The sequence below is a fragment of the Urtica dioica genome, chromosome 12 (assembly GCF_054948205.1).
Source record: "Urtica dioica subsp. dioica isolate 48M chromosome 12, U.dioica_male_clone48M_v1_H2, whole genome shotgun sequence".
Classification (NCBI taxonomy): domain Eukaryota; kingdom Viridiplantae; phylum Streptophyta; class Magnoliopsida; order Rosales; family Urticaceae; genus Urtica; species Urtica dioica.
Window position 1 is genome coordinate 22,766,003 of NC_142767.1, and position 22,298 is coordinate 22,788,300.

The 22,298-nt window shown below is 38.6% G+C and overlaps 4 protein-coding genes across 7 annotated transcripts; 1 reads left to right on the top strand and 3 right to left on the bottom strand.

Annotated features, from left to right (window-relative positions):
- Positions 1-288: 288 nt before the first annotated feature.
- LOC149380511 (enolase-like) lies at positions 289-8,804 on the top strand. Of its 4 annotated transcripts, none has more exons than XM_089602869.1 (17): positions 289-382; positions 552-647; positions 715-765; positions 858-986; positions 1,071-1,148; positions 1,245-1,325; positions 1,514-1,645; positions 1,720-1,806; positions 1,938-2,000; positions 2,084-2,158; positions 2,269-2,352; positions 2,426-2,671; positions 2,741-2,832; positions 2,914-2,962; positions 3,060-3,155; positions 3,250-3,365; positions 8,564-8,804. In XM_089602869.1, exons 2-16 carry the CDS (start codon positions 597-599, stop codon positions 3,319-3,321), a joined length of 1,386 nt encoding a protein of 461 aa, XP_089458995.1. In that variant the 5' UTR covers positions 289-382; positions 552-596; the 3' UTR covers positions 3,322-3,365; positions 8,564-8,804. The 4 variants fall into 4 exon arrangements, with proteins under 4 accessions (XP_089458995.1, XP_089458993.1, XP_089458992.1 ...); XM_089602867.1 differs by lacking the exon at positions 8,564-8,804 and adding an exon at positions 3,419-3,692 and having other exon boundaries at positions 3,250-3,332; XM_089602866.1 differs by lacking the exon at positions 8,564-8,804 and having other exon boundaries at positions 3,250-3,392.
- A 540-nt stretch (positions 8,805-9,344) lies between these two features.
- Positions 9,345-12,813, bottom strand: LOC149380512 (receptor-like protein EIX2). Its single transcript, XM_089602865.1, has one exon. It carries the CDS (start codon positions 12,497-12,499, stop codon positions 9,554-9,556), a length of 2,946 nt encoding a protein of 981 aa, XP_089458991.1. The 5' UTR covers positions 12,500-12,813; the 3' UTR covers positions 9,345-9,553.
- A 565-nt stretch (positions 12,814-13,378) lies between these two features.
- On the bottom strand, positions 13,379-15,246 carry LOC149380513 (cell division cycle 20.2, cofactor of APC complex-like). Its single transcript, XM_089602870.1, has 3 exons — positions 14,925-15,246; positions 13,787-14,430; positions 13,379-13,684 (listed from the first exon to the last, which is right to left on the bottom strand). The coding sequence occupies exons 1-3, from the start codon at positions 14,971-14,973 to the stop codon at positions 13,544-13,546; spliced, it is 834 nt and encodes a 277-aa protein (XP_089458996.1). The 5' UTR covers positions 14,974-15,246; the 3' UTR covers positions 13,379-13,543.
- Positions 15,247-18,348: 3,102 nt separating this feature from the next.
- On the bottom strand, positions 18,349-21,561 carry LOC149380514 (receptor-like protein EIX2). Its single transcript, XM_089604167.1, has one exon. The coding sequence runs from the start codon at positions 21,559-21,561 to the stop codon at positions 18,481-18,483; it is 3,081 nt and encodes a 1,026-aa protein (XP_089460293.1). The 3' UTR covers positions 18,349-18,480.
- Between the last annotated feature and the right edge of the window lie 737 nt (positions 21,562-22,298).

The following is a 22,298-nucleotide window of genomic DNA, read 5'->3' on the forward strand; positions in this document are numbered from 1 at the left end:
TATACATTATTAACATTTTCTATATATATGTGTATATTAAGCGTCACTAATTGTTAATATATATTACACGTTATTATATAATTATATATATATATATTATATATATTTTATGTCTATGTGTATACCACTGTATATTATATACATGTTGTTTGTTTGTTTTTTGAGAAATTTTTTAAATTAACAGTATGAGTTTGAAAGCTATTAACCTCTCTTATATCTCAAATATGAAAAGCCCAGGCCCAATTATGTCATTTTAAACGTGCTATCTGCGATTCACGATTTGAATTCCCTCTTTTACCTCACTCTCACGGCCTCTATCGATTCTCTCAGAGCCGAAAGAACAAACTAGCTCTCTACTACTACCTTTTCGGTACAGATTCATGTATGAGATTTTTTTTTTTTTTTTTTTAAGACTCTCTCTCTCTCTCTCTCTCTCTCTCTCTCTCTCTCTCTCTCTATCTATATATATATATCTATATATGTTTTTGAAAACGATCATTCTGTTACAATTCATCTAAAATTTAGGGTTCTTTTTTTTCTATGGGTGTTAGAAAAGCTTCAAGGCATTGATGCAATAAAAGCTCCGAGGCTCAGCAATGGCGCAACCGAATATTGAAAAGTTTGCGGAAATGTTCAACAAGCCGGAGGTTAGTATGTGTCTTCAAAGCTTTATAATTCCGTAACAATTAATTATTATTATGTGCATTCTTACAGGGAAAGACAATCAAAAGTGTTCAACTGGTGGATCATATTGAAGCCATGAAGGTCCATTTTACAGTTCTCTCCATATCAAGTTTATATTAAATTAATTACATCAAGTGTGTGTTTAAATTCATGAATGTATCGATTGTTTTTAGATTGTGGTCACGCTATGGGACAGAACTTCGATTTCATCTCCTCTGCCGTGTTGGTTCCGTGAAAATGAAAATAAAGACTTCATTATTTATTACGTCGACAAGGTTTTGGCCTCCGTATTGACTGGCATGGTAGGTTTCCTTTTATTCACCTTTTGGTAATTTGGGTAATTTAATATATGATGCTGATATTTTTATTTATTTTGTTCTTTTAAGGATCCATCAAACCAAGAAGTCATAGACACTGCTCTGGACGGACTCCTTGCAAAGATTTTATCGAGTGAACTAGAGAAGGCAAATACTTGACCCAATAATTAATCATGTTAAAGAGTACTACATTTATTGTTGCTATTTTCTTACTCGCATTATTTACTGTTTTGAACTTTGTAGCTTGCTAGTAATGTAAACTGGGCAGTATCTGCGGCTGTCTGTAGAGCTGGTGCTCTTTGCAGGAAAATCTCTCCGTACAAGGTACACTTTTTAGCTACTCTCTACTCAGTCTTGAATTCTATGAAAATCATACATAACAATGATGTTATGGAGATTGTAGGATGACAATTATAATGTAGAATCAAGTCCCATGTTTCTCATATACTTAGAATTATATGTTTAGTATCTCTTAGAAGACTTCTGGTTATTGTCACTTTTCTTTTTTGCAGTATATTGCTCAGCTTGCTGTTTTGTATTACAACAAGGAATTGAGATCTCGTTATGATCCGGAATTCGTACATTTTTTTGAAACACCAAAACCGTATCTCAATTTCGCTAATGGTGGTACACAACCAGAACAGGTATGCTCTTATCTTGCTAGTTTCCTCGTATGTCAGATAAAATTAATAAGTGTTGGGTTTGCTCACTTTTGCAGCATCTTGTGCTCGTTTACTCGTGGCCCGAATATTTTAAGCTCGCCATGAGTATAATAAAAAAAGTGTATGATGAGTATTCCGAGATGGTAGGTGTTCTTAATTACTCTTTTCTCTATTTATATGTAAAAAAATAATTCATTCTATAATATTCTCGGATATTACTCGTGCGTATATTTATCTTGCTTCCTTATTTTTGTTCGTTTGTTTATGTAAATAGGTTCAATCCGGTCAGAGTGAAATTGCTGATGTTGATGAAGGGTCTTACATCCCCAATATAAAGGTAATAAGCCTCTTTAATTCAATGAACAAATATGATTAGTCTTTTTGTATAAGAATCTCCATAGTTTTTATTGTGTGATTTAGGATATCAAGAATTGTTTGACATCACTGAAGAAGATCGTTGCAAATCAGTTCCTTGGAGGGGATGATAGAGAAAGTGTTAGTTCTAGTTCCCTTTCCTTTTGTGTAATCTTTGACCTCATCAATATTTTGTAAGCACGTGTGCAATGGCTAAAGATATTAGGTTTAATAATTTTAATTATGCTCAGGTGGCAATTGGAGTGAATTTCTGTGCATCCAAGTTTTACAATCACGACAAGAAAACTTACCGCTTGAACTTCAACGAAGAAGAGGTGGGTATTCTTTAGCGTACCAAGTGTAGAATGAACTTATACATTAAGGCTAATGCTCTAAAAAAATGTGCAGAATTGTGACAGCTCAGCTGAGATCAGTGTTGAAACTCTTAATAAAGCCATATCTTCAGTTTGGAGTGACCTTGAAGTGACGTCGTACGAAGATATGTACCACATTGATCACTACAAACACTGTGCCACGTTAACTGAGAATGTTATAGAAGAGTATGTGATAACAGAATTCGATTGTACGAGTGTAAAGGAATTTATTTTGCCACCACCAAATAGAAAAGGAGTTTTCAATTGCTTTCACTTAAAGGTACCTCGAGAGTTTCTCACATTCAGCCGTGTTTGATCATTTATCAAATAGACTTGGTTTCGTTAACAGGTGGGTGAAATAGGTTCAGTCTCAAAGTGCATTAAATTCGCGGTGATTGCCAAACGTAAAGAACTGAGTGTCATATTGTCGAGCCATGACAGGTTTGTTTGAGAAGCAATGCAATGCAATGCAATGGTGGTTAATAGATCATTATGATGAGATTTTACAGATTTTATTTGCAGCGAGACAAGTGATCCTATCCTTGCAGATTTATGCTTTGGTCTCAGTCTGGTAGCTTTTTTATTTATTTATTTATTATTATCCTTGACTCAATAACTAGAATTTGTTTCCTATCTTTCTGCCATTGAAATTAATGAAATTTATGCAGGATTTAATAAAAATTGGAGTGTCTTGCCTCACTAGTGCTTGCAAGATTTGTGACCGGCTTCATGAAGTTGAAGTGGAGTGCTATACAAAAACAGAGGTAGATATATGCAATATGCATTAAAATTAATTATAAAATATTCAATGGCAGGTTTATTTCTCCGTAAAAGCTTAACTTAATTCAAATATTATAGGAGACTTGGTGTGCTATTGAGACACCGTTGGAAAAGAAATCGTGGTTACATGAGGCTACCGAGGAGGACTAATGTCATGGCTGGTATTTGATTTGTCACTACAATTAGCCTTGATCTATTTTATATTGGAGCTTGGTAGTTGGATAATGGTTGAGTAAATATGTTTTAGCTGTATTGAGCGAGCTAAGGAGATCTGTGAGCTGGGCGAGCTAAGTTGAGCGAGCTGCACGAACTGCGAGCTAAGCGAGCTTCGAGCTACAAGTCGAGCTAAGTTGAGCGAGCTGCACGAACTGCGAGCTAAGCGAGCTGCGAGCTACCAGTTTTGTTTCACTCGTTTTTATTAAAACTTGTTGGTTTTATTGGGATGTGTAATATACACAATGGATTGCGTCGTTAGTTTGGTATCTTTCTATATAAAAAGGATTATGTGATCCTTGAAGTAATACAAGATTCAAATTTCTGTTATTCATTTCTTCTCCGCGTTTACTTTCTCTGATTCGAGTTCTCAAAGTCAATATGGTATCAGAGCAATTCCGCTTCTGAGAATCTCGTTCCTTTCTTCTTTTATCTCCGTTTCTCGATTTCTTCATCCTGTTTCTGTCGAAGATAATGGCGGACCCTGAAATGAAATCGACGGAGCTCCCAATCACCGGTATCACCGGAAATTCTCGGTCGCGATCGAACATTGAAGACCAGTTCTCACCTTATTACCTCCACCATTCTGATTCGTCTGGAGGAAGTCTGGTCTCCAATGTCTTGATCGGAACCAATTACCAGGCATGGAGTCGATCGATGCTGATAGTTCTTGAAGCCAAGAACAAGCTACGGTTCATCGATGGAACAATCCTGAAGCCAGAAGATCCAGATCTCCTACGCCTGTGGAGCAGAAACAATTCCACCATCATCGCCTGGATCATGAACTCTGTATCCAAGGAAATAGCTGCGAGCATTCTTTTTGGAGGAACAGCTAAAGACATCTGGCAAGACCTCAAAGATCGTTTTCAACAATCCAATGGACCGCGGATCTTTCAGCTGAGGAGAGAGTATGTGAATCTTTCTCAAGACCAGAACACCATTGGAGTTTACTTCACAAGATTGAAGTCTGTTCATCAAGATCTATGTGATTTCAAGCCGGAATGCATTTGTCCGTGCAATTGTGGAGGAAAATCCAAGATTAGCGAGTTTGAGGAGTCAGAATATGTCATGCAATTCCTAATGGGACTCAACGATTCATACACCCATGCTCGAGGTCAGGTATTGCTTATGGACCCTATTCCTCAGATCAGCAAGGTCTATGCTATGTTGTCTCAGGAGGAGACGCAGAGGAGTGTTGGATTATTGTCCAATGGTTCCAACGATCAGTCCAATTCAATGGCAATGGTGGCGCGTGAAGATCAGAGGAGATTCAAGGGCAAAGACAAGCCTACCTGTACTCATTGCAAATTGGTTGGACACACAGTTGACAAATGTTACAAGATTCATGGATATCCTCCCGGTTACAAGTTTAAGTCCAAGAATCAAGTCAATACTGTGGAAGGATCGAGCAATGGTGGCGGACATGACAACTCCGCATCAACCAACCTCTCCAATGAGCAGATTCACCAGCTGATTCACCACCTATCAAACCAGTTGTCATCTTCTGCAACCCCTGCCACCAATGGTGAAGTCAACATGACTTCATTCCAAGGTTTATACGGTTTGATCAATCTAACTCAGAATATGAATTTAGATAATGAGTCTTGGATTCTGGATTCAGGTGCTTCAAAACACGTTTGTGCCAAGAAACACCTTTTCTCAGAACTCAAACCTTTATATAATTCTACTGTTACCCTTCCTAACTTCTCTGTTATTCCTGTCAATTTTATAGGAACTGTCAAATTGAGTACTGATCTCATTATACACAACGTGTTGTTTGTTCCCTCATTCAGATTCAATTTGCTATCTGTCAAGGCCTTAGTCAAGGATTCTAACTTGACAGTCTCTTTTAACAATGATGGTTTTCTTATTCAGGATTCCAGGGACTTGAGGATGATTGGCAAGGGTAGAAGTACTCAAGACCTATACATCCTGACAAGAGAGAGCCTCATCAGTAACAACACTGATTTTGTGAATAAAGTGACTGCAAAAGTATGGCATGAACGATTAGGACACTTATCCTCTAAGAGTCTGAGTTCTCTTAGTCATCGGTTAGACTTTCCTAAACATGACATTGATAAGAATCCTTGTTGTATTTGTCATCTTGCCAAACAGCACAGATTACCTTTTCATTCTGAGAACAATTTTTCTGATTCTTGTTTTGATCTTGTCCATTGTGATATATGGGGCCCATACAAAGTTGCCTCTCGCTTAGGCCATAGATTTTTTTTTTACTTTGGTGGATGACTGTTCTAGATTTTGTTGGATTTTTCTTTTAAGACAAAAATATGATGTTCATAAAATTGTTCCTGACTTTTGTGCTTATGTTCAAAACCAGTTTGATGTTACTATTAAGAGTTTTCGATCTGATAATGCACATGAGTTAGTGTTTAAAGATTTTTTTGCCAAGCAGGGAATTATCCATCAATTTTCTTGTGTTGAAACTCCACAACAGAATTCTGTTGTGGAGAGAAAACACCAACATTTGCTCAATGTGGCTAGAGCACTTCTTTTTCAATCACAGGTACCTATCAAGTTTTGGGGTGATTGTGTCCTTACAGCCACTTATATCATTAACCGTATCCCTTCTCCTATCTTGGGAAACAAGAGCCCTTATGAGCTTTTGTACAAAAAGGCAGTGAGATACCAGCACATGAGAAGTTTTGGTTGCTTATGCTTTGCCTCAACTCTCAAAGCTCAAAGGACAAAGTTTGATCCTAGAGCAAGAAAGTGTATCTTATTGGGATATCCTCAGGGGGTCAAAGGATATAGACTTTTTGACCTTAATACTAAGGAAGTATTCCTGTCCAGAGATGTGATTTTTCATGAGAATATCTTCCCTTTTCATGACAATGGGAATACTGATGTTGAAAGTGATCCCTTTGAACATGAACCTATTCCTGTTCTTATTCTCAACCTCATTCCTGTCCCGGATTCAGGGAATAGTAGTGTGATTTATCATGGTACTGAAACAAGTCCTGATCTTCTACATGAACAAGAAATCCATGGTATTTCTTCAGATGATACTCAGACAGATCAGCAGGCTCAGACTGTGAGGAGGTCTACTAGACAAAGCTTGCCTCCCAAGTATCTGCAAGAGTATCATTGTAACCTCATCAAATCTGGTGGTTTTCATTCCTCAAAACACACTCTTGATAAAGTCCTAAATTATGAGAATCTGTCATCCTCTTTTAGGAATTTTGTCTTGTATGTTTCAGTGCATCAAGCACCACAGTTCTTCCACATAGCTGTAAAGGCCAAGGAATGGAGAGATGCAATGGCCGAAGAAATTGAAGCCATGCACCACAATAAGACCTGGACTGTGGTTCCTTTACCACATGGTAAAACTCCTATAGGTTGCAGATGGATCTACACCAACAAAATTCATTCTGATGGCACATTAGCAAGGAGAAAGGCCCGGCTAGTTGCAAAGGGTTTTACTCAAAAACAGGGAGTTGATTATTTAGACACCTTTTCTCCTGTGGCTAAGCTGGTTTCAGTTAAAATTTTGCTCAGTTTAGCTGCTTCACAAAACTGGTTTTTATGCCAATTAGATATAAGCAATGCTTTTCTAAACGGTGACTTATATGAAGAAGTATACATGGATTTGCCTATGGGATATACTGTTCAGGAGGAGTTTAAAAATCATAATGCCAAACTGGTTTGCAGATTGCACAAGTCTATTTATGGCTTGAAGCAAGCCTCAAGGCAGTGGAATCTCAAGTTCACTGAGTCAGTTTTAAAAGCAGGTTTCTCACAATCCAGGTGTGATTACTCTATGTATACCCGGGGTCATGGTGATAATTTTGTAGTTATTTTGCTATATGTAGATGACATCATCATTGCAGGTCCAAACAATGAAGTTATTTCTGGTGTCAAAAGCTTTCTCAATTCCACTTTCAGATTGAAAGATTTAGGGGATTTGAAGTATTTTCTTGGTTTAGAGATTGCTAGATCTAAATCTGGTATTGTTTTGAACCAAAGGCAGTATGCTTTGCAGATATTGGAAGATTCAGGGTTTAGTGAGTCCAAGGCCATCAAAACCCCCATGGATCCTAAGGTTCATCTCAATATGGAAGATGGTGACCTTTTGGAGGATCCTACTGCTTATAGAAGACTTATTGGCAGACTTTTGTACCTGACTATAACTAGACCTGATATCACTTATGTTGTACATTCTCTTAGTCAGTTTGTGCAGGCTCCGAGGAATCCACACCTTCAAGCTGCACATCATTTGTTGCGCTATGTGAAATCCAATCCAGGATTTGGATTGTTTTATCCATCTAATTCTTCTACTCAGATTAGAGCTTTCTCTGATGCAGACTGGGCTACATGTTCAGATACAAGAAGGTCCATAACAGGGTTTTGTGTTTTTATAGGGGATGCTTTGGTAGCTTGGAAGTCCAAGAAGCAAACTACTGTTTCCAGAAGTTCAGCGGAAGCTGAGTATCGGCCACTTGCAGCTACAATGAGTGAAGTGGTTTGGATTCAGCAGCTAATGAAGGATGTTCAGATTCAGCAAAAGAGCTCGGCTGTTATATATTGTGACAATCAGGCTGCTTTGCACATAGCCTCGAATCCAATATATCACGAGAGGACGAAGCACATTGAGATTGATCTACACTTTGTTAGAGAACATCTTCAATGTGGCTTAGTCAAATTACTCCCTATTCGGACTCAGCACCAAATTGCAGATGCTTTCACCAAGCCTTTGGCTTCGCCGGCACTGCAACATCTCACTTCCAAGATGAACTTGAAGAACATTTTCAGTTCGCCTTGAGGAGGAGTATTGGAGCTTGGTAGTTGGATAATGGTTGAGTAAATATGTTTTAGCTGTATTGAGCGAGCTAAGGAGATCTGCGAGCTGGGCGAGCTAAGTTGAGCGAGCTGCACAAACTGCGAGCTAAGCGAGCTTCGAGCTACAAGTCGAGCTAAGTTGAGCGAGTTGCACGAACTGCGAGCTAAGCGAGCTGCGAGCTACCTGTTTTGTTTCACTCGTTTTTATTAAAACTTGTTGGTTTTATTGGGATGTGTAATATACACAGTGGATTGCGTCGTTAGTTTGGTATCTTTCTGTATAAAAAGGATTGTGTGATCCTTGAAGTAATACAAGATTCAAATTTCTGTTATTCATTTCTTCTCCGCGTTTACTTTCTCTGATTCGAGTTCTCAAAGTCAATATTTTATGAGCCAACTATTTCGTACTTAGTATCAATATGTTGTCTAAAAGACCACTCGAGCATGCAGTTTAAATCGGAATCTCTTTCCGTGGCAGAAGTATACACTAACTTACCCGGTAAATGCACATAATTACCTCACTTCTCCATCACCCAATTTGAAGTGGGCTTTGGGCTACTAGTTCAATAACATTAAAACGACAACTACCAATTTCCGCTTTCTATCTCGACTTCGTCTATCTGGTTACCACGAAATGGTAATCCCTTCTATGAACACTCACTAACCCAAATAACGTTTATTCGAAGTTTCGAGATGAATAGAAAGAGAATTTTCTTCCGTTTTGCGAAGATCAATAACTCCGCTAGCTAGGAACAACCATGAATCTCTCTTCTACAGCGAAACAATCCAAATATTTTTAGGTTTTCCCCTATCGAGAATGCTCTAATCTTTATCGTTTTTTTATTCCTGGGAGATTCTTTTATTCTGTGAAACTCCAATACGTACAGAGTATATTATTTGCATTTGTCTTATAAAAGGCTACAAAATTAAAATAAATAATAGAAACTCGACCATGTAAAACCAAATGCAACAATGCATTGGTTTGATAAATAATAATAAATAAATAAACACAATAATACATACATTTATGAGTTCTTATTTGTATCTCATCCCTCGAAACAAATTACAGAACTGAGAGGGGTATTTGTTGCATATATATATCGCTTACACTATAAACTTAATACAATGCAGTTGCAGACAAAACACACAAATTTTTTTTTTAAATGTGGACGGTACCACAAAATTTTATTAATAAGCACTCACTTGTGGCGGAGGAAAACCGTGGTTACAGATATATTTCTTAACAAATAAACAGAAAAAAGGTAAATAATATATAGATTACACACTATTAGAATGTAATAAAACAACACACAACGATACATAATTCCATCGAAAACTAGCACACAAAGCATAAGTTGCTTGAATTCATAAACTAAATGGGTTTGCGGATTCCGGTGACGTACTCGATCTTGATTATGAAGTCCAAAATGCTGTACCAAACGTACTCTTGGAAGAACCAAAAGTATGCGCGCCTCCATATTCCAGATAATGCCAGCGGAGCAATGATTCCCAGAAACCCGACCCCAAATCCGACTCCGACTCCGAGCCGGAACCAATACTCTTCTCCTTCTTCGTCTTCGTCTTCATCTTCATCTTCATCTTCGTTTTGTGGTACTGCGTTGTCATCTTCGCTACATTGCCTGGGCAGAGGATCTCCACAGAGCAACTGATTTCCATCAAAGCTTGTTGAATTTAAGCTCTGTAGTTGGGTGCTTCTTGGAATTTCTCCGGAGAAGTTGTTCTGAGATAAGTTTAAGAAATTCAAGAACGTTAAATAGGACATGGTCGGAGGAATTCGTCCAGATAGTTTGTTCCACGAGAGATCAAGAGACTCCAATGCCGTCATGTTGCCGATTGTATTCGGAATGGTTCCATAGAGATGATTTCTGGAGAGATTCAAGAAGCGTAGTCCTTGAAGGCTTGCAAGTTCCACCGGGATCTGCCCCGAGAAATTGTTTCTTGAGAGATCTATGGTAGTCACGAGACCAAGGATGCTTTCGTAGTCGTTTTCCTTCCCTTTTGTCACAAGAACTGCATTTTCTCTGGCCTCCTTGATGTACTTTTTGAATCGCAATCCGAAGTAGAACATCGAACCTTCTTCGTTAGCAGGAGTCACTGCAAATGCTTTATTTAAACACCGTGGTATGGCCCCGGATAGATTGTTATCAGCAACGTCAAGGATTTGGAGCTCATCAAGCACACAAATCTCAACTGGGATATCACCATTCACTTTGTTTGAACGAAGAATGAGAACCCTCAATCCTTTAAGACTTTTTATCCATCTTGGGATTGTTCCGACAAGCTTATTCCGACCAAGATTCAGAGCTTCCAAGAATGAACAATTCTTCAGTGCAGTCGGTATCTCTCCAGTGAGCCTGTTGTTACCAAGGTTCAATGATTGCAAGTGAATCAATGAACCCATAGAGCTTGGAATCTGACCGGTCAGATAATTACTTTGTAAGTCTATCACTTGCAACCATGGCCGCAAATGCTCCCAGCAATTAGGAATATTTCCCTCTAAACGATTGTTTCTGAGATGAAGTATACTCAACGTGCTATCATTTCCTGAAGGATTGCATAAAAGCCCTGAAATTTCCCCGGAAAAGGAGTTGCTAGAAAGATCCAACCATTCCAATGAGGATGAGATACGAGGTAATGAACCTGTTAACTCGTTGAAACCCAGGTCTACGAGACGAGAACCAAGAACATGGGGAATGGAACCTTGTAGATGGTTATGAGAGAGTACCAATGTGTCTAATTGAGAAGACAAATTCCAAAACCAACTCGGAATGATTCCTGATATTCCAGTGTTGGACAATCCTACATACTCAATATTCTTCTGTGATTTAAGCCACAATGGAAACTCGCAATCTAACTTCCAATCACCCAACTCAAGAAAATCAAGTGAAAATGGAGGAATCCAGTCTGGAGTCACGCTCAGAGTCAATGAATTTCCATGTCCATCAATTGTCTTCAAATTCGTGAGATTGGCAAAATGAACTTCGGAAACAACACCTTGTAGATGGTTGGATGAAATTTCTAGGGATTCTAAATTTGAGAGAGACCCGAGTGACGCTGAAATTGGTCCAGAAAGACTGTTATTTTTCAGAGAGAGATTGGTGAGGTTTTTGAACTCTGCTATTTGATCAGGGATTTCCCCAACAAAGAGATTGTCTGACATATCTAAGGAGGTGAGGCTGTTTGAAAGACATCCAGACAAACTTTGAAATGCATTTGAAAGATTTTCTCTGTATTTATTATTTGACAAGTCAAGATTCTCCAGATTGCAAAGATTCCCCAGAGATGGGGGGATTTTTCCATGTAGAGAATTAATTGATAAATCAAAATTCACTAGATTGGACATGTTCCCCAGAGATGGGGGGATTTTGCCTTGTAGAGAATTGTGTGATAAATCAAGGGTAAGTAGAGAGGTTAGGTTGCCGATGGCACTCGGGATACCACCTTGCAACCCCATGCCACCTAGTCTCAAGTGCTGAAGATTTGAAAGAGTATAGAGGCAGCTAAGATTTGTAGAGCCAAGATTGAAATTATAACCTAAATCAAGTGATTGGAGATGGGTCAAGTTTTTCAGGAAAGTGCAAAGAGGCTGAGGATTTTCAAGATTGTTGTAACTCAGGTCCAGCACATGAATGGATGTGAGATTAAGATGAAGATGAGATGGGAAATGAATTTGATTAAGCTGGCAAATTGACAAGTGTAACTCTAAGAGGGAAGGCATCCTGTTTACTGCTGACACCCAATTATTGGAGGCTTGACTGAGGTCCACTCCAATCATATCTAAAATCTGTAGTGATGGAAGACCAGAAAGCCAGTCAAGATTGTTGGCATATAAGGTCCCATCACAATATTCACATGCGATGCTGAGATGATGCAAATTGGAAAGATTTCCGAGTTGGGAAGGAATCATTCCCACAAATGGTCCAAATAGACCAAGGTGTGTTAAACTCACAAGAGAACCAAGGAAGCTCGGAATCTGGATTCCCTCAAAGTAGTCATAGCTCAAGTTCAAGTGAGTAAGATGTTTAAGATGGAGCAAGGAAGGAGAGATGTTGCCTGATGATAATGACACCTCGCCGAGCTGGAGGTGCGTGACATGACCGGTTACGTTGTCGCACACGATTCCGTACCATTCGCAGCAGTCAGCAACGTCCCAAGAAGAGAGCATGTTGAACAATTGATCAGCATCATGCTTGAAGGTGAGCAGGGCTTGCTTCTCTGAGTCGATGCAGGCAGAGCAGTCACTGATCAATGGAGCAACAAGAAGCACAAGGTAAAGAACACAAAAGTATTTAGGCATCGTGATTGTATTTGCTACACTTTCTTTCTTCTTGCTGTGCTATGAAATGATGTGTTAAGCTTATATGATTTCTTATTGCCCTTCTTATAGTCCAAGTCTCAAGTCAACTCTTTTATTCAAATCAACCCACACCACAGTTTCAATCTTGTAATTTTCACTTTATTGTATCGTCATACTTTTCCACTTATGATTAGTTCCAAGCATGGCTTCAAACAGATGTCCCATTTTCTTAGCTACTTCGTGTGTCAAATAATTAGGACTCGATCGTATTCAGTCTGGTTGTACGAAATTTATTATGAAATACCAACTTTGCATACTTTTCATTCAACTTGATCAGTCAATTCAAGAAGAAGGGGAGAAACCAGGAAAATAGAGACATTGGAAGAAAGAGAACCACATGATATATAAATATCAACTCGATCATTTAAATTTCAGGACAAGAAAATTCCAGTTCTGACCAAGTCAGCATATATTTCATTAAATAAATTTTTTTAAATTAACAATTGTTATAACAAAATTGTTGGTAAGAGATTAACAATTTCTGAAGTTAAAAAAATCTCACTGCATCAACTCAGTGTTGATTAAATTTCCAGATTTTTTTTTTTTTTTTTTTTTTATGAAGATTAGAGATTTATGGCTGTCAAGCAATGACAGATCCAGAAAAGCTCACCAAAAATGTAAACTTTTAGGGTAATTAAAAAAAAAAATCTCCAAGTGAGACTAATTTGTAAACTTTTAGGGTAATTTAAAAATAAAATAAAAAAAGGCCAAAAATGAGTTATATTATCCTCATGAAAAGAAAGGAAAATGAGAATAAATTTTAATTACTTGAAGCAGAAGATAAACACATATAATAATAGTACAGAGTGATGAACATCAAACCGTTGTTGTTCACCCACAAATTTCAGATCAAGTGATATAATTCTACAGAATAAGAAGTATACAGTCTACAACAATCACTTCTAGAGTAGTAGTATAATTCACACCAATATACATAGTATGGAATACTTAATGTGTTAATTAATCGTGTGTGGCAATGGTGGTTCATCGAATGCGATTGAGGTGAGCAAAAGGCTCGGGGTTGGCTTTGGGAGCAGATTTAGCGACTTCAGGGACGCCAAACACGTTCCAGAACCGTAGCGTTTCATCCCCCGCTGCCGACGCCACCGTGCACCCATCCGGGCTCTGAATACAAAACCAATCACAACACACAAAACTTACTTCTCTTTCTCTATAATCCACAAACAATGCACATATCATATACGTCGTATTATCGTTTTAATTTACCTGAGCCATGTAGAGAACTCTGGAGGTGTGGCCGGTGAGCTCTGCCATCTTGACCATGGACGGGTACTTCCAGAGAGTGAGCTGGTTCTGAGTGAAGCCGTGGGAGCTCAGAAGCTCTCTCTCGTTCTTGTTCCACAGCAGAGCGCAGACCTGAGACCCGGTGTCGACCGAGTTCACACACGCCCCCGTGTGAGTGTTCCACATCTTTATGCACCGGTCTCCCGCCCCCCCGCCCGAGGCCAACAGGTTGCTCTGGAACGGGCACCACGCCACGGCCTTCACCGCCGAGGTGTGGTCCGACAGCCTGTGAATCCACTGAGTCGACGCTGACGTGGACGACGATGACATGGACCGGTCCCAGATGTGGAGGAGGTTGTCGTTCCCTCCGCTCGCCAGCTGTCCCCCCGAGGCCGACCACTTGAGGCCGCACACTTCTTGCTCGTGCCCTCTGTAGGTCTCCACGACGTGGGCCCGCACGCGGACGTCGTTGTCGATGATCAGGCCGTCCATGCCGCCAGTTGTCAGCACGTGGCCGTTCCACGCCAGCGATCCCACCCTCTGCCTGTGGGCCCCGCTCAGGGTGCGGAGCTGCCGGTTGGAGGCGGAGTCCCACAGCTGAAAATGTTGGGGATGAATCTGTCCAGCTGAAAATGTGCAATGGAAAGAAAAAAAAAAACCAAAATCAACAATACATTCATCTATATGATCACTTTTCATTTTCTCCAAAGAAAACCGGTTCTGAATTTATAGAATGACTGCCAAGATGTCAATTTGTAAAAAGCCCTAATACCCCCATTTTTCCAGTAGAAAAACTATATCAGCAATAGATTCATCCATATGATCACTAATAGAGGATATTCCATTTCTTCAAGTCAAATCAGTTCCCAAATTGAAGATTCGTCACCATTATTCAAGTTTTACTCAGTAATTCGATAAGAAACCCTAAAACCCCCAAATCAACAAGTCACAAATTCGTAATTCTTTGTGAAATCAGTAATCGATTAGAAAACTTAACGTAATCCATTTATCCAAGTCAAAATCAGTTCCCAATTCGTAGACTCGCCACAAGGATATATGTTTTACTCAGTAATATGAAAAGAAACCCTAATATACCCGATAGGAGTACAAAATGGCTTACGTTTTCCCGGGAGTTCTTTCTTTGAAGATACTGCTCTTGAAGAGGGCATCGAGATCGGGTCTTGAACATCGAAGACGAAGATGACGAAATAGACTTCACAGATCCTGCATCCATATCTTTAACAGCAAATATATATAGAACAACAGATATATATAACAAACAAAAAAATTAATGAATCAAAGATAAACGTAAATCTATTCCTGCAAAAACAGAGTTAGTGAAAGCAGAAACAAAGCAGCGAGAATCGAGCGATTCAAGAGCGCGTAGTAAAGAGCGAGCGAGCGAGAGAAATAGCGAGAGAGAGAGAGAGATTGTGAATTGATTTAACAATGAGAGTGTGAGAGGATTATATACAGAGATTAGAGATGGTTTATTAGGGTTTTTTTTAAGAAGGCAAGGGGTTCGACAAAGATGAACATCTCACCGAATCCTATGTATTCCCTCAACGGCTACATTGAAATGTGTCCGTTGCATTGCTGCTTTACCAAAATACCCTTCATTTAATCCATGTTTTTTTTTTGGGAAATGAATCCGATACAGCCAGACTAATAAAGTAATTCATTGTGCATCCGATTCTTCTCCTAATTTGCATTTATAGAAATAAAATTTTAATTAATGTCGCTTCTTGCTGGTTGGTTTTGATTGAATTTATTTTTTATTATATGTAAATGTATGAATTAATTTCACTACAATGAGTACATAAATAATTAAAAAAATATTTCAATGTTCATAATGAAACGACATGTAGTTTTTTCAAATTCAAACACAAACAAAACACTATTTAGTTGCAGTTTTAGTTCATATATAATATTCACAAACAATATAACCCTCACAGAGTTTTAACAGGGAAACAGTGGCATTTCTAAAACAATATTTTAGTTGTTTGAAAAAATAAAACTTATATTATTTTTTGTCACTCACATTTATTCAAGGACAAGAAATCTTCAGACAAGATAAGAACTGCGGGGCATAAAGAGAGATTAAAACAGATATTCCAATTTCCTTAAACACAGATTAGCTAACACGACATTCCATTGAGACTATGAGAGTTGATATCATATCATTCAGTTTTTTTTTCCCAATATACACATGAATATATCTTAGGCATTAAAATCATGTGAAGTTTCTTCTGATGTAAGTGTCTTCGTGCACGAAAACCGGGTCATGAGCACTGTGCTGGGGCGGCGACCGGACCGGGAACTGAGGCTGTCCCATTGCCAGCTGGGACGGAGGCCGAGGGGCATTTCCGTCCTTTGGGATGGAAGTGGCGACACGGTAATAAAAGAGACCGAGAGCCACGCTGAGAAATGACAACACCGCACCCAAATGATAAAATTCCAGTCCAATATTTCAATAGTGAACTCAGGTCCAACGCAACGATTTTTCTTTTTCGGAGGCCTAAGATTGAAAACAAAAAATTAACGAAGACGAAAGAGTTACTCTACGTTATGAATTTGAAAACTGTTGATTGAATCTTCGGGTAATTCTAGAGACCCGGGACTCTAGAATTGATTCGGAAAAAAAAAAAAAAAAAAAAAAACTCGTTGTACTTGATTCTTTAGCTTTATATACTGATTACATACGTGAATTTGATCTGGTTTTTTACTCTCTGTTTGATCTTACATAAGGTCAACGTATATTGTTTCTGTATATTTGTTGTATCAAATGGCAGAATCAAGGGGAAAATTCGTTATCAGAAGACACATTCAGCCAAATAGGTGTTTTTTTTATAATGAAAATCACGAATCATATTGTTCTAAGTTGACAAACATCTCCAATTCACTACCACAAAGCAAATTTTACAATTACTATCCCAAACATGTTTCCATTAATTTTAAATTCCATTCGAGTGTAATATATGCATAACGAGATTCAAGAACAAACACATATTATATTATTTGGATACAATGCCAAATTTTGAGAAATATTATTTAAATTGCATTGACGATGATATGTCACCTAATTTGGGTCAGTCAAGATGGACAGAGCTAACCGTAATTACCATGTCACTTTATGATCACTCAAGTCAAGTCTCCTCTCGTATTTAGTATCAACTCTAGATAAATCACTCCATTATTTGGACATGCCATTTCCAATTTTGGAGTCGACAAATATTTATGTCCAACTTTGTAATTACCATCTTATTGCCCGTGGTTCACGTGTTTGACTCTTTAATATTAGACTAGGCCAATCAACTTTGTAACTTCCACGTAATTTAATGGGGGTGAGAGAGATGACCAAATATCAGTCGAAGAAAGAGAACCACATGATTTTGAAATATCAACTCTATTGAAGCGAAATTATTTCATAAGAGATAAGACTTGTCAGAAGTTTGTAATTTCCAGTGGATCACTGATCATCAAGTCAAGTCAAGATGTAATGTTGTGGGACACCACTATGAAATGATTTGTTTTTTTTTTTTTTTTTGAAATTAGGTCTTGGCTCTATTACAACGAGCCTAATTACTAGGATTAGAAATTATTTCCCAAGTCTTATCAATGTTGAGCTAAACACACAGAGGAAAAGAGAGCTGGGACCAGAAATATATACAGATTTATTGGAATGAGTATTATCACGAAGTGATCATTGGAGCTAAAGTCTTGTGTTATTGGAAGAAATTTCCAGGAAAAACAAGACAAAGCTTTAAGTTTGTGAGATACGCATGATGAGATTCATAAATGACACCTATTAGATTTTTTCAAAAGGGATTATTCAAAAAGAGATGGTGAAAAAACTAGACAAAATGTCATTGAAAACTGTGTTTAATAACACTTGTGGTCATGCTTTTGAAATAATCTCTTTTTGATAAGTTAGGTGTCTGTTTATTAGCTTGGATTAGTTACTTATATAGACAACTTATGTGTATCCAATCAACGAGATTCCGGAGAAAAGGAGCTCGATTTCGTATGAGAATTCATACGGAATCGTGATCTTGATCGCCGAAGTGTTCTTGTAGCCGGTCTCGTTATTCTACCTCCGGTGAGACACGTGATTCCAAAGCGTAACATTATAGAGTATTTTTAGGTTTTTCACTATCGAGAATGCTCTAATCTTTATCGTTTTTTTTATTCCTGGTAAATTCTTTTATTCTGTGAAACTCCAATACGTACAGAGTGTATTATTTGCATTTGTCTTATAATAGGCTAGAAAATTAAAATAAATAATAGAAACTCGACCATGTAAAACCAAATGCAACAATACATCGGTTTGATAAAAAAAAAAAAAAAAAAAACACAAAAATACATACATTTCTGAGTTCTTATTTGTATCTCATCCCTCAAAACAAATGGCAGAACTGAGAGGGGTATTTGTTGCATATATATATCGCATACACTATAAACTTAATACAATGCACTTACAGACGAAACACACAATTTTTTTTTAAAACGTGGACAGTACCACGAAAATTTATTAATAAGCACTCACTTGTGGCGGAGGAAAACCGTAGTTACATAGATATTTCTTAACAAATAAACAGAAAAATGTAAATAATATAGATTACACACTATTAAAATGTAATAAAACAACACACAACGATACATAATTCCATCGAAAACTAGCACACACAGCATAAGTTGCTTGAATTCATAAACTTAATGGGTTTGCGGATTCCGGTGACGTACTCGATCTTGATTATGAAGTCCAAAATGTTGTACCAAAGGTACTCTTGGAAGAACCAAAAGTATGCGCGCCTCCATATTCCAGACAATGCCAGCGGAGCAATGATTCCCAGAAACCCGACCCCAAATCCGACTCCGACTCCGAGCCGGAACCAATACTCTTCTCCTTCTTCTTCGTCTTCTTCATTCTCAGCATTCACAGGAGGCGGTGCTGCGTTGTCGTCGTCTTCGCTGCATCGCCTGGGCAGTGGATCTCCACAGAGCAACTGATTTCCAACAAAGCTTGTTGAATTTAGGCTCTGTAGTTGGGTGCTTTTGGGAATTTCTCCGGAGAAGTTGTTCTGAGATAAGTTTAAGAAATTCAAGGAGCTTAGATTGGTGAAGCTCAGAGGAATTCGCCCAGATAATTTATTCCACGAGAGATCAAGAGACTCTAATGTTGTCATGTTGCCAATTTTATCTGGAATGCTTCCACACAGATGATTTCTGGAGAGGTTCAAAAAGCGTAGTCCTTGGAGGCTTGCGAATTCTCCGGGGATCTCTCCAGATAAGTTGTTGCTTGAGAGATCTATGGTAGTCACGAGACCAAGGATGCTTTCGTAGTCGTTTTCCTTCCCTTTTGTCACAAGAACTGCATTTTCTGTGGCTATTTTCTCTGGGGTCCTACTTCCGAAGTCGATTTGGTAGAGGAACATCGAACTGTCTTCGTAAGCAGGAGTCACTGCAAATGCGTTATGTAAACACCGTGGTATGGCCCCGGATAGATTGTTATCAGCAACGTCAAGGATTTGGAGCTCATCAAGCACACAAATCTCAACTGGGATATCACCATTCACTTTGTTTGAACGAAGAATGAGAACACTCAAATAGCCAAGACTTCCTATCCATCTCGGTACTGTTCCGACAAGCTTATTATGACCAAGATTGAGCGCTTCCAAATCTGAACAGTTCTTCAGTGCAGTCGGTATCTCTCCAGTGAGCCTGTTGTTACCAAGGTTCAATGAACGTAACTCATTCAACAAACCCATAGAGCTTGGAATCTGACCAGTCAGATAATTACTTTGTAATCCTACCACATTCAAAAATGGCCAATGCTCCCAACAATTAGGAATATTTCCCTCTAAACGATTTTCTCCGAGACGAAGTACTTTCATTCTGATGTGATTGCCTAGACGATTGCATAAAAGCCTTGAAATTTCCCCGGAAAAGGAGTTGCTAGAAAGATCCAACCATTCCAATGAGGATGAGATACGAGGTAATGAACCTGTTAACTCGTTGAAACCCAGGTCTACAACACGAGAACCAAAACCAAGAAAATGGGGAATGGAACCATGTAGATGGTTATGAGAGAGAACCAAAGTGTCTAATTGAGAAGACAAATTCCAAAACCAACTCGGAATGATGCCTGATATTCCAGTGTTGGACAATCTTACATGCTTAATATTCTTCTGTGATTTAAGCCACAATGGAAACTCGGAATCTAACTTCCAATCACCCAACTCAAGAAAATCAAGTGAAAATGGAGGAATCCAGTCTGGAGTCACGCTCAGAGTCAATGAATTTCCATATCCATCAATTGTCTTCAAATTCGTGAGATTGGCAAAATGAACTTCAGAAACAACACCTTGTAGATGGTTAGATGAAATTTCTAGGGATTCTAAATTTGAGAGAGACCCGAGTGACGCTGAAATTGGTCCAGAAAGACTGTTATTTTTCAGAGAGAGATTGGTGAGGTTTTTGAACTGTGCTATTTGATCAGGGATTTCCCCAACAAAGAGATTGTCTGACATATCTAAGGAGGTGAGGCTGTTTGAAAGACATCCAGACAAACTTTGAAATGCATTTGAAAGATTTTCTCTGTACTCATTCCAAGACAAGTCAAGATTCTCCAGATTGCAAAGATTCCCCAGAGATGGGGGGATTTTTCCCTGTACAGAATTTCTTGATAAATCAAAATTCACTAGATTGGACATGTTCCCCAGAGATGGGGGTATTTTGCCTTGTAGAGAATTCCATGAGAAATCAAGTTTCTCCAGATTGCAAAGATTCCCCAGAGATGGGGGTATTTTTCCTTGTAGAAAATTCCTTGATAAATCAAGAGTAAGTAGAGAGGTTAGGTTGACGATGGCACTCGGGATAACACCTTGCAACCCTATGTCACATAGACTCAAGTGCTGAAGATTTGAAAGAGTATAGAGGCAGCTAAGAATTGTAGAGCCAAGATTATTATTATTATAACCTAAATCAAGTGATTGGAGGTGGGTCAAGTTTTTCAGGAAAGTGCAAAAAAGTGGATTATTTTCAAGATTGTTCCCACTCAGGTCCAGCACATGAATGGATGTGAGATTAAGATGAAGATGAGATGGGAAATGAATTTGATTAAGCTCACACCCTTGCAAGCGTATCTCTAAGAGGGAAGGAATCCTGTTTACTGCTGACACCCAATTATTGGAGGCTTGACTGAGGTTAACAAATCCCATATCTAAAATCTGTAGTGATGGAAGACCAGAAAGCCAGTCAAGATTGTTGGCATATAAGTACCCATCATCATAATAGCTAAAGATTCTGAGATGATGCAAATTGGAAAGATTTCCTAGTTGGGGCGGAATCATTCCCACAAATAGTCCATCTAGATGAAGGTTTGTTAAACTCACAAGAGAACCAAGGAAGCTCGGAATCTGGATTCCCTCGTCAAAGTTGTTATGGTAGCTTAAGTTCAAGTGAGTAAGATGTTTAAGATGGAGCAAGGAAGGAGAGATGTTGCCTGATAGTAACCACGCATCACGGAGCTGGAGGTGCGTGACATGACCGGTTACGTTGTCGCACACGATTCCCTCCCATTCGCAGCAGTCACCAACGTTCCAAGAAGAGAGCTCATTGTCCGGATCACGGATGATGCCTTGCTTGAAGGTGAGCAGGGCTTGCTTCTCTGAGTCGATGCAGGCAGAGCACTCACTGATCAATGGAGCAACAAGAAGCACAAGGTAAAGAACACAAAAGTATTTAGGCATCGTCATTTTATTTGCTACACTTTCTTTCTTCTTGCTGATTTGAAATGATGTGTGAACCTTATATGATTTCTTATTGCCCTTCTTATAGTCCAAGTCTCAAGTCAACTCTTTTACTCAAATCAACCCACACCACAGTTTCAATCTTGTAAGTTTCACTTTATTGCATCGTCATACTTTTCCACTTGTGATTAGTAACTTCCAAGCATGGCTTCAAAGAGATGTCCCATTTTCTTAGCTACTTCATGTGTCAAATCTCAAGTCAATTCATTTATTCAACCCCGACTTTGGTGCCAAAGTTTTAATTTGGGTCACCCAGACAGTCAGTCAGTCAAAGATGATGATAGCTTTGTAGTTTCCATTCACCACTTGATCACTCAAGTCAAGAGACTCAATACCCCCCCGAATGTATTATCAAACTAACAATGAATACCTCTCTCCTCATATTTATTTCCATCGTAATTTTTTCAAGTCATCATTGTAAAGCTAAACACACAAGACAAAGAGCTGAGACCAATGAGTTATATTATCACGAGGAAAGGCGGCAAAAGGATCAAATGTTTATGGGTTTCTAATAAAGGAAATATCGGCATAAATACTCAATGTTTTCGGAAACATACACTTAAATACCTTTTTTTTTCGCAGCAAAAATACTTAATGTTAGGTTTCAGTTCCACCGTTAAATAAATCCGTTAAATCTAATGGAAATCCACATGAAAGCCTCAAATTAAACATGGTTTAATGGT

Excerpts from the sequence above, each read along its gene's own strand:
- LOC149380512 (XM_089602865.1), bottom strand. The coding sequence starts at position 12,499 with ATGCCTAAATACTTTTGTGTTCTTTACCTTGTGCTTCTTGTTGCTCCA.
- LOC149380514 (XM_089604167.1), bottom strand. The coding sequence starts at position 21,561 with ATGACGATGCCTAAATACTTTTGTGTTCTTTACCTTGTGCTTCTTGTT.
- LOC149380511 (XM_089602869.1), top strand. The coding sequence starts at position 597 with ATGGCGCAACCGAATATTGAAAAGTTTGCGGAAATGTTCAACAAGCCG. Across the intron at positions 648-714 it reads AAATGTTCAACAAGCCGGAG|GGAAAGACAATCAAAAGTGT; the intron begins GTTAGTATGTGT and ends GCATTCTTACAG. Across the intron at positions 2,159-2,268 it reads GAGGGGATGATAGAGAAAGT|GTGGCAATTGGAGTGAATTT; the intron begins GTTAGTTCTAGT and ends AATTATGCTCAG.
- LOC149380513 (XM_089602870.1), bottom strand. The coding sequence starts at position 14,973 with ATGCCCTCTTCAAGAGCAGTATCTTCAAAGAAAGAACTCCCGGGAAAA. Across the intron at positions 14,431-14,924 it reads GAAAGAACTCCCGGGAAAAC|CTGGACAGATTCATCCCCAA; the intron begins GTAAGCCATTTT and ends GCACATTTTCAG. Across the intron at positions 13,685-13,786 it reads GAGTTCTCTACATGGCTCAG|AGCCCGGATGGGTGCACGGT; the intron begins GTAAATTAAAAC and ends TTTTGTATTCAG.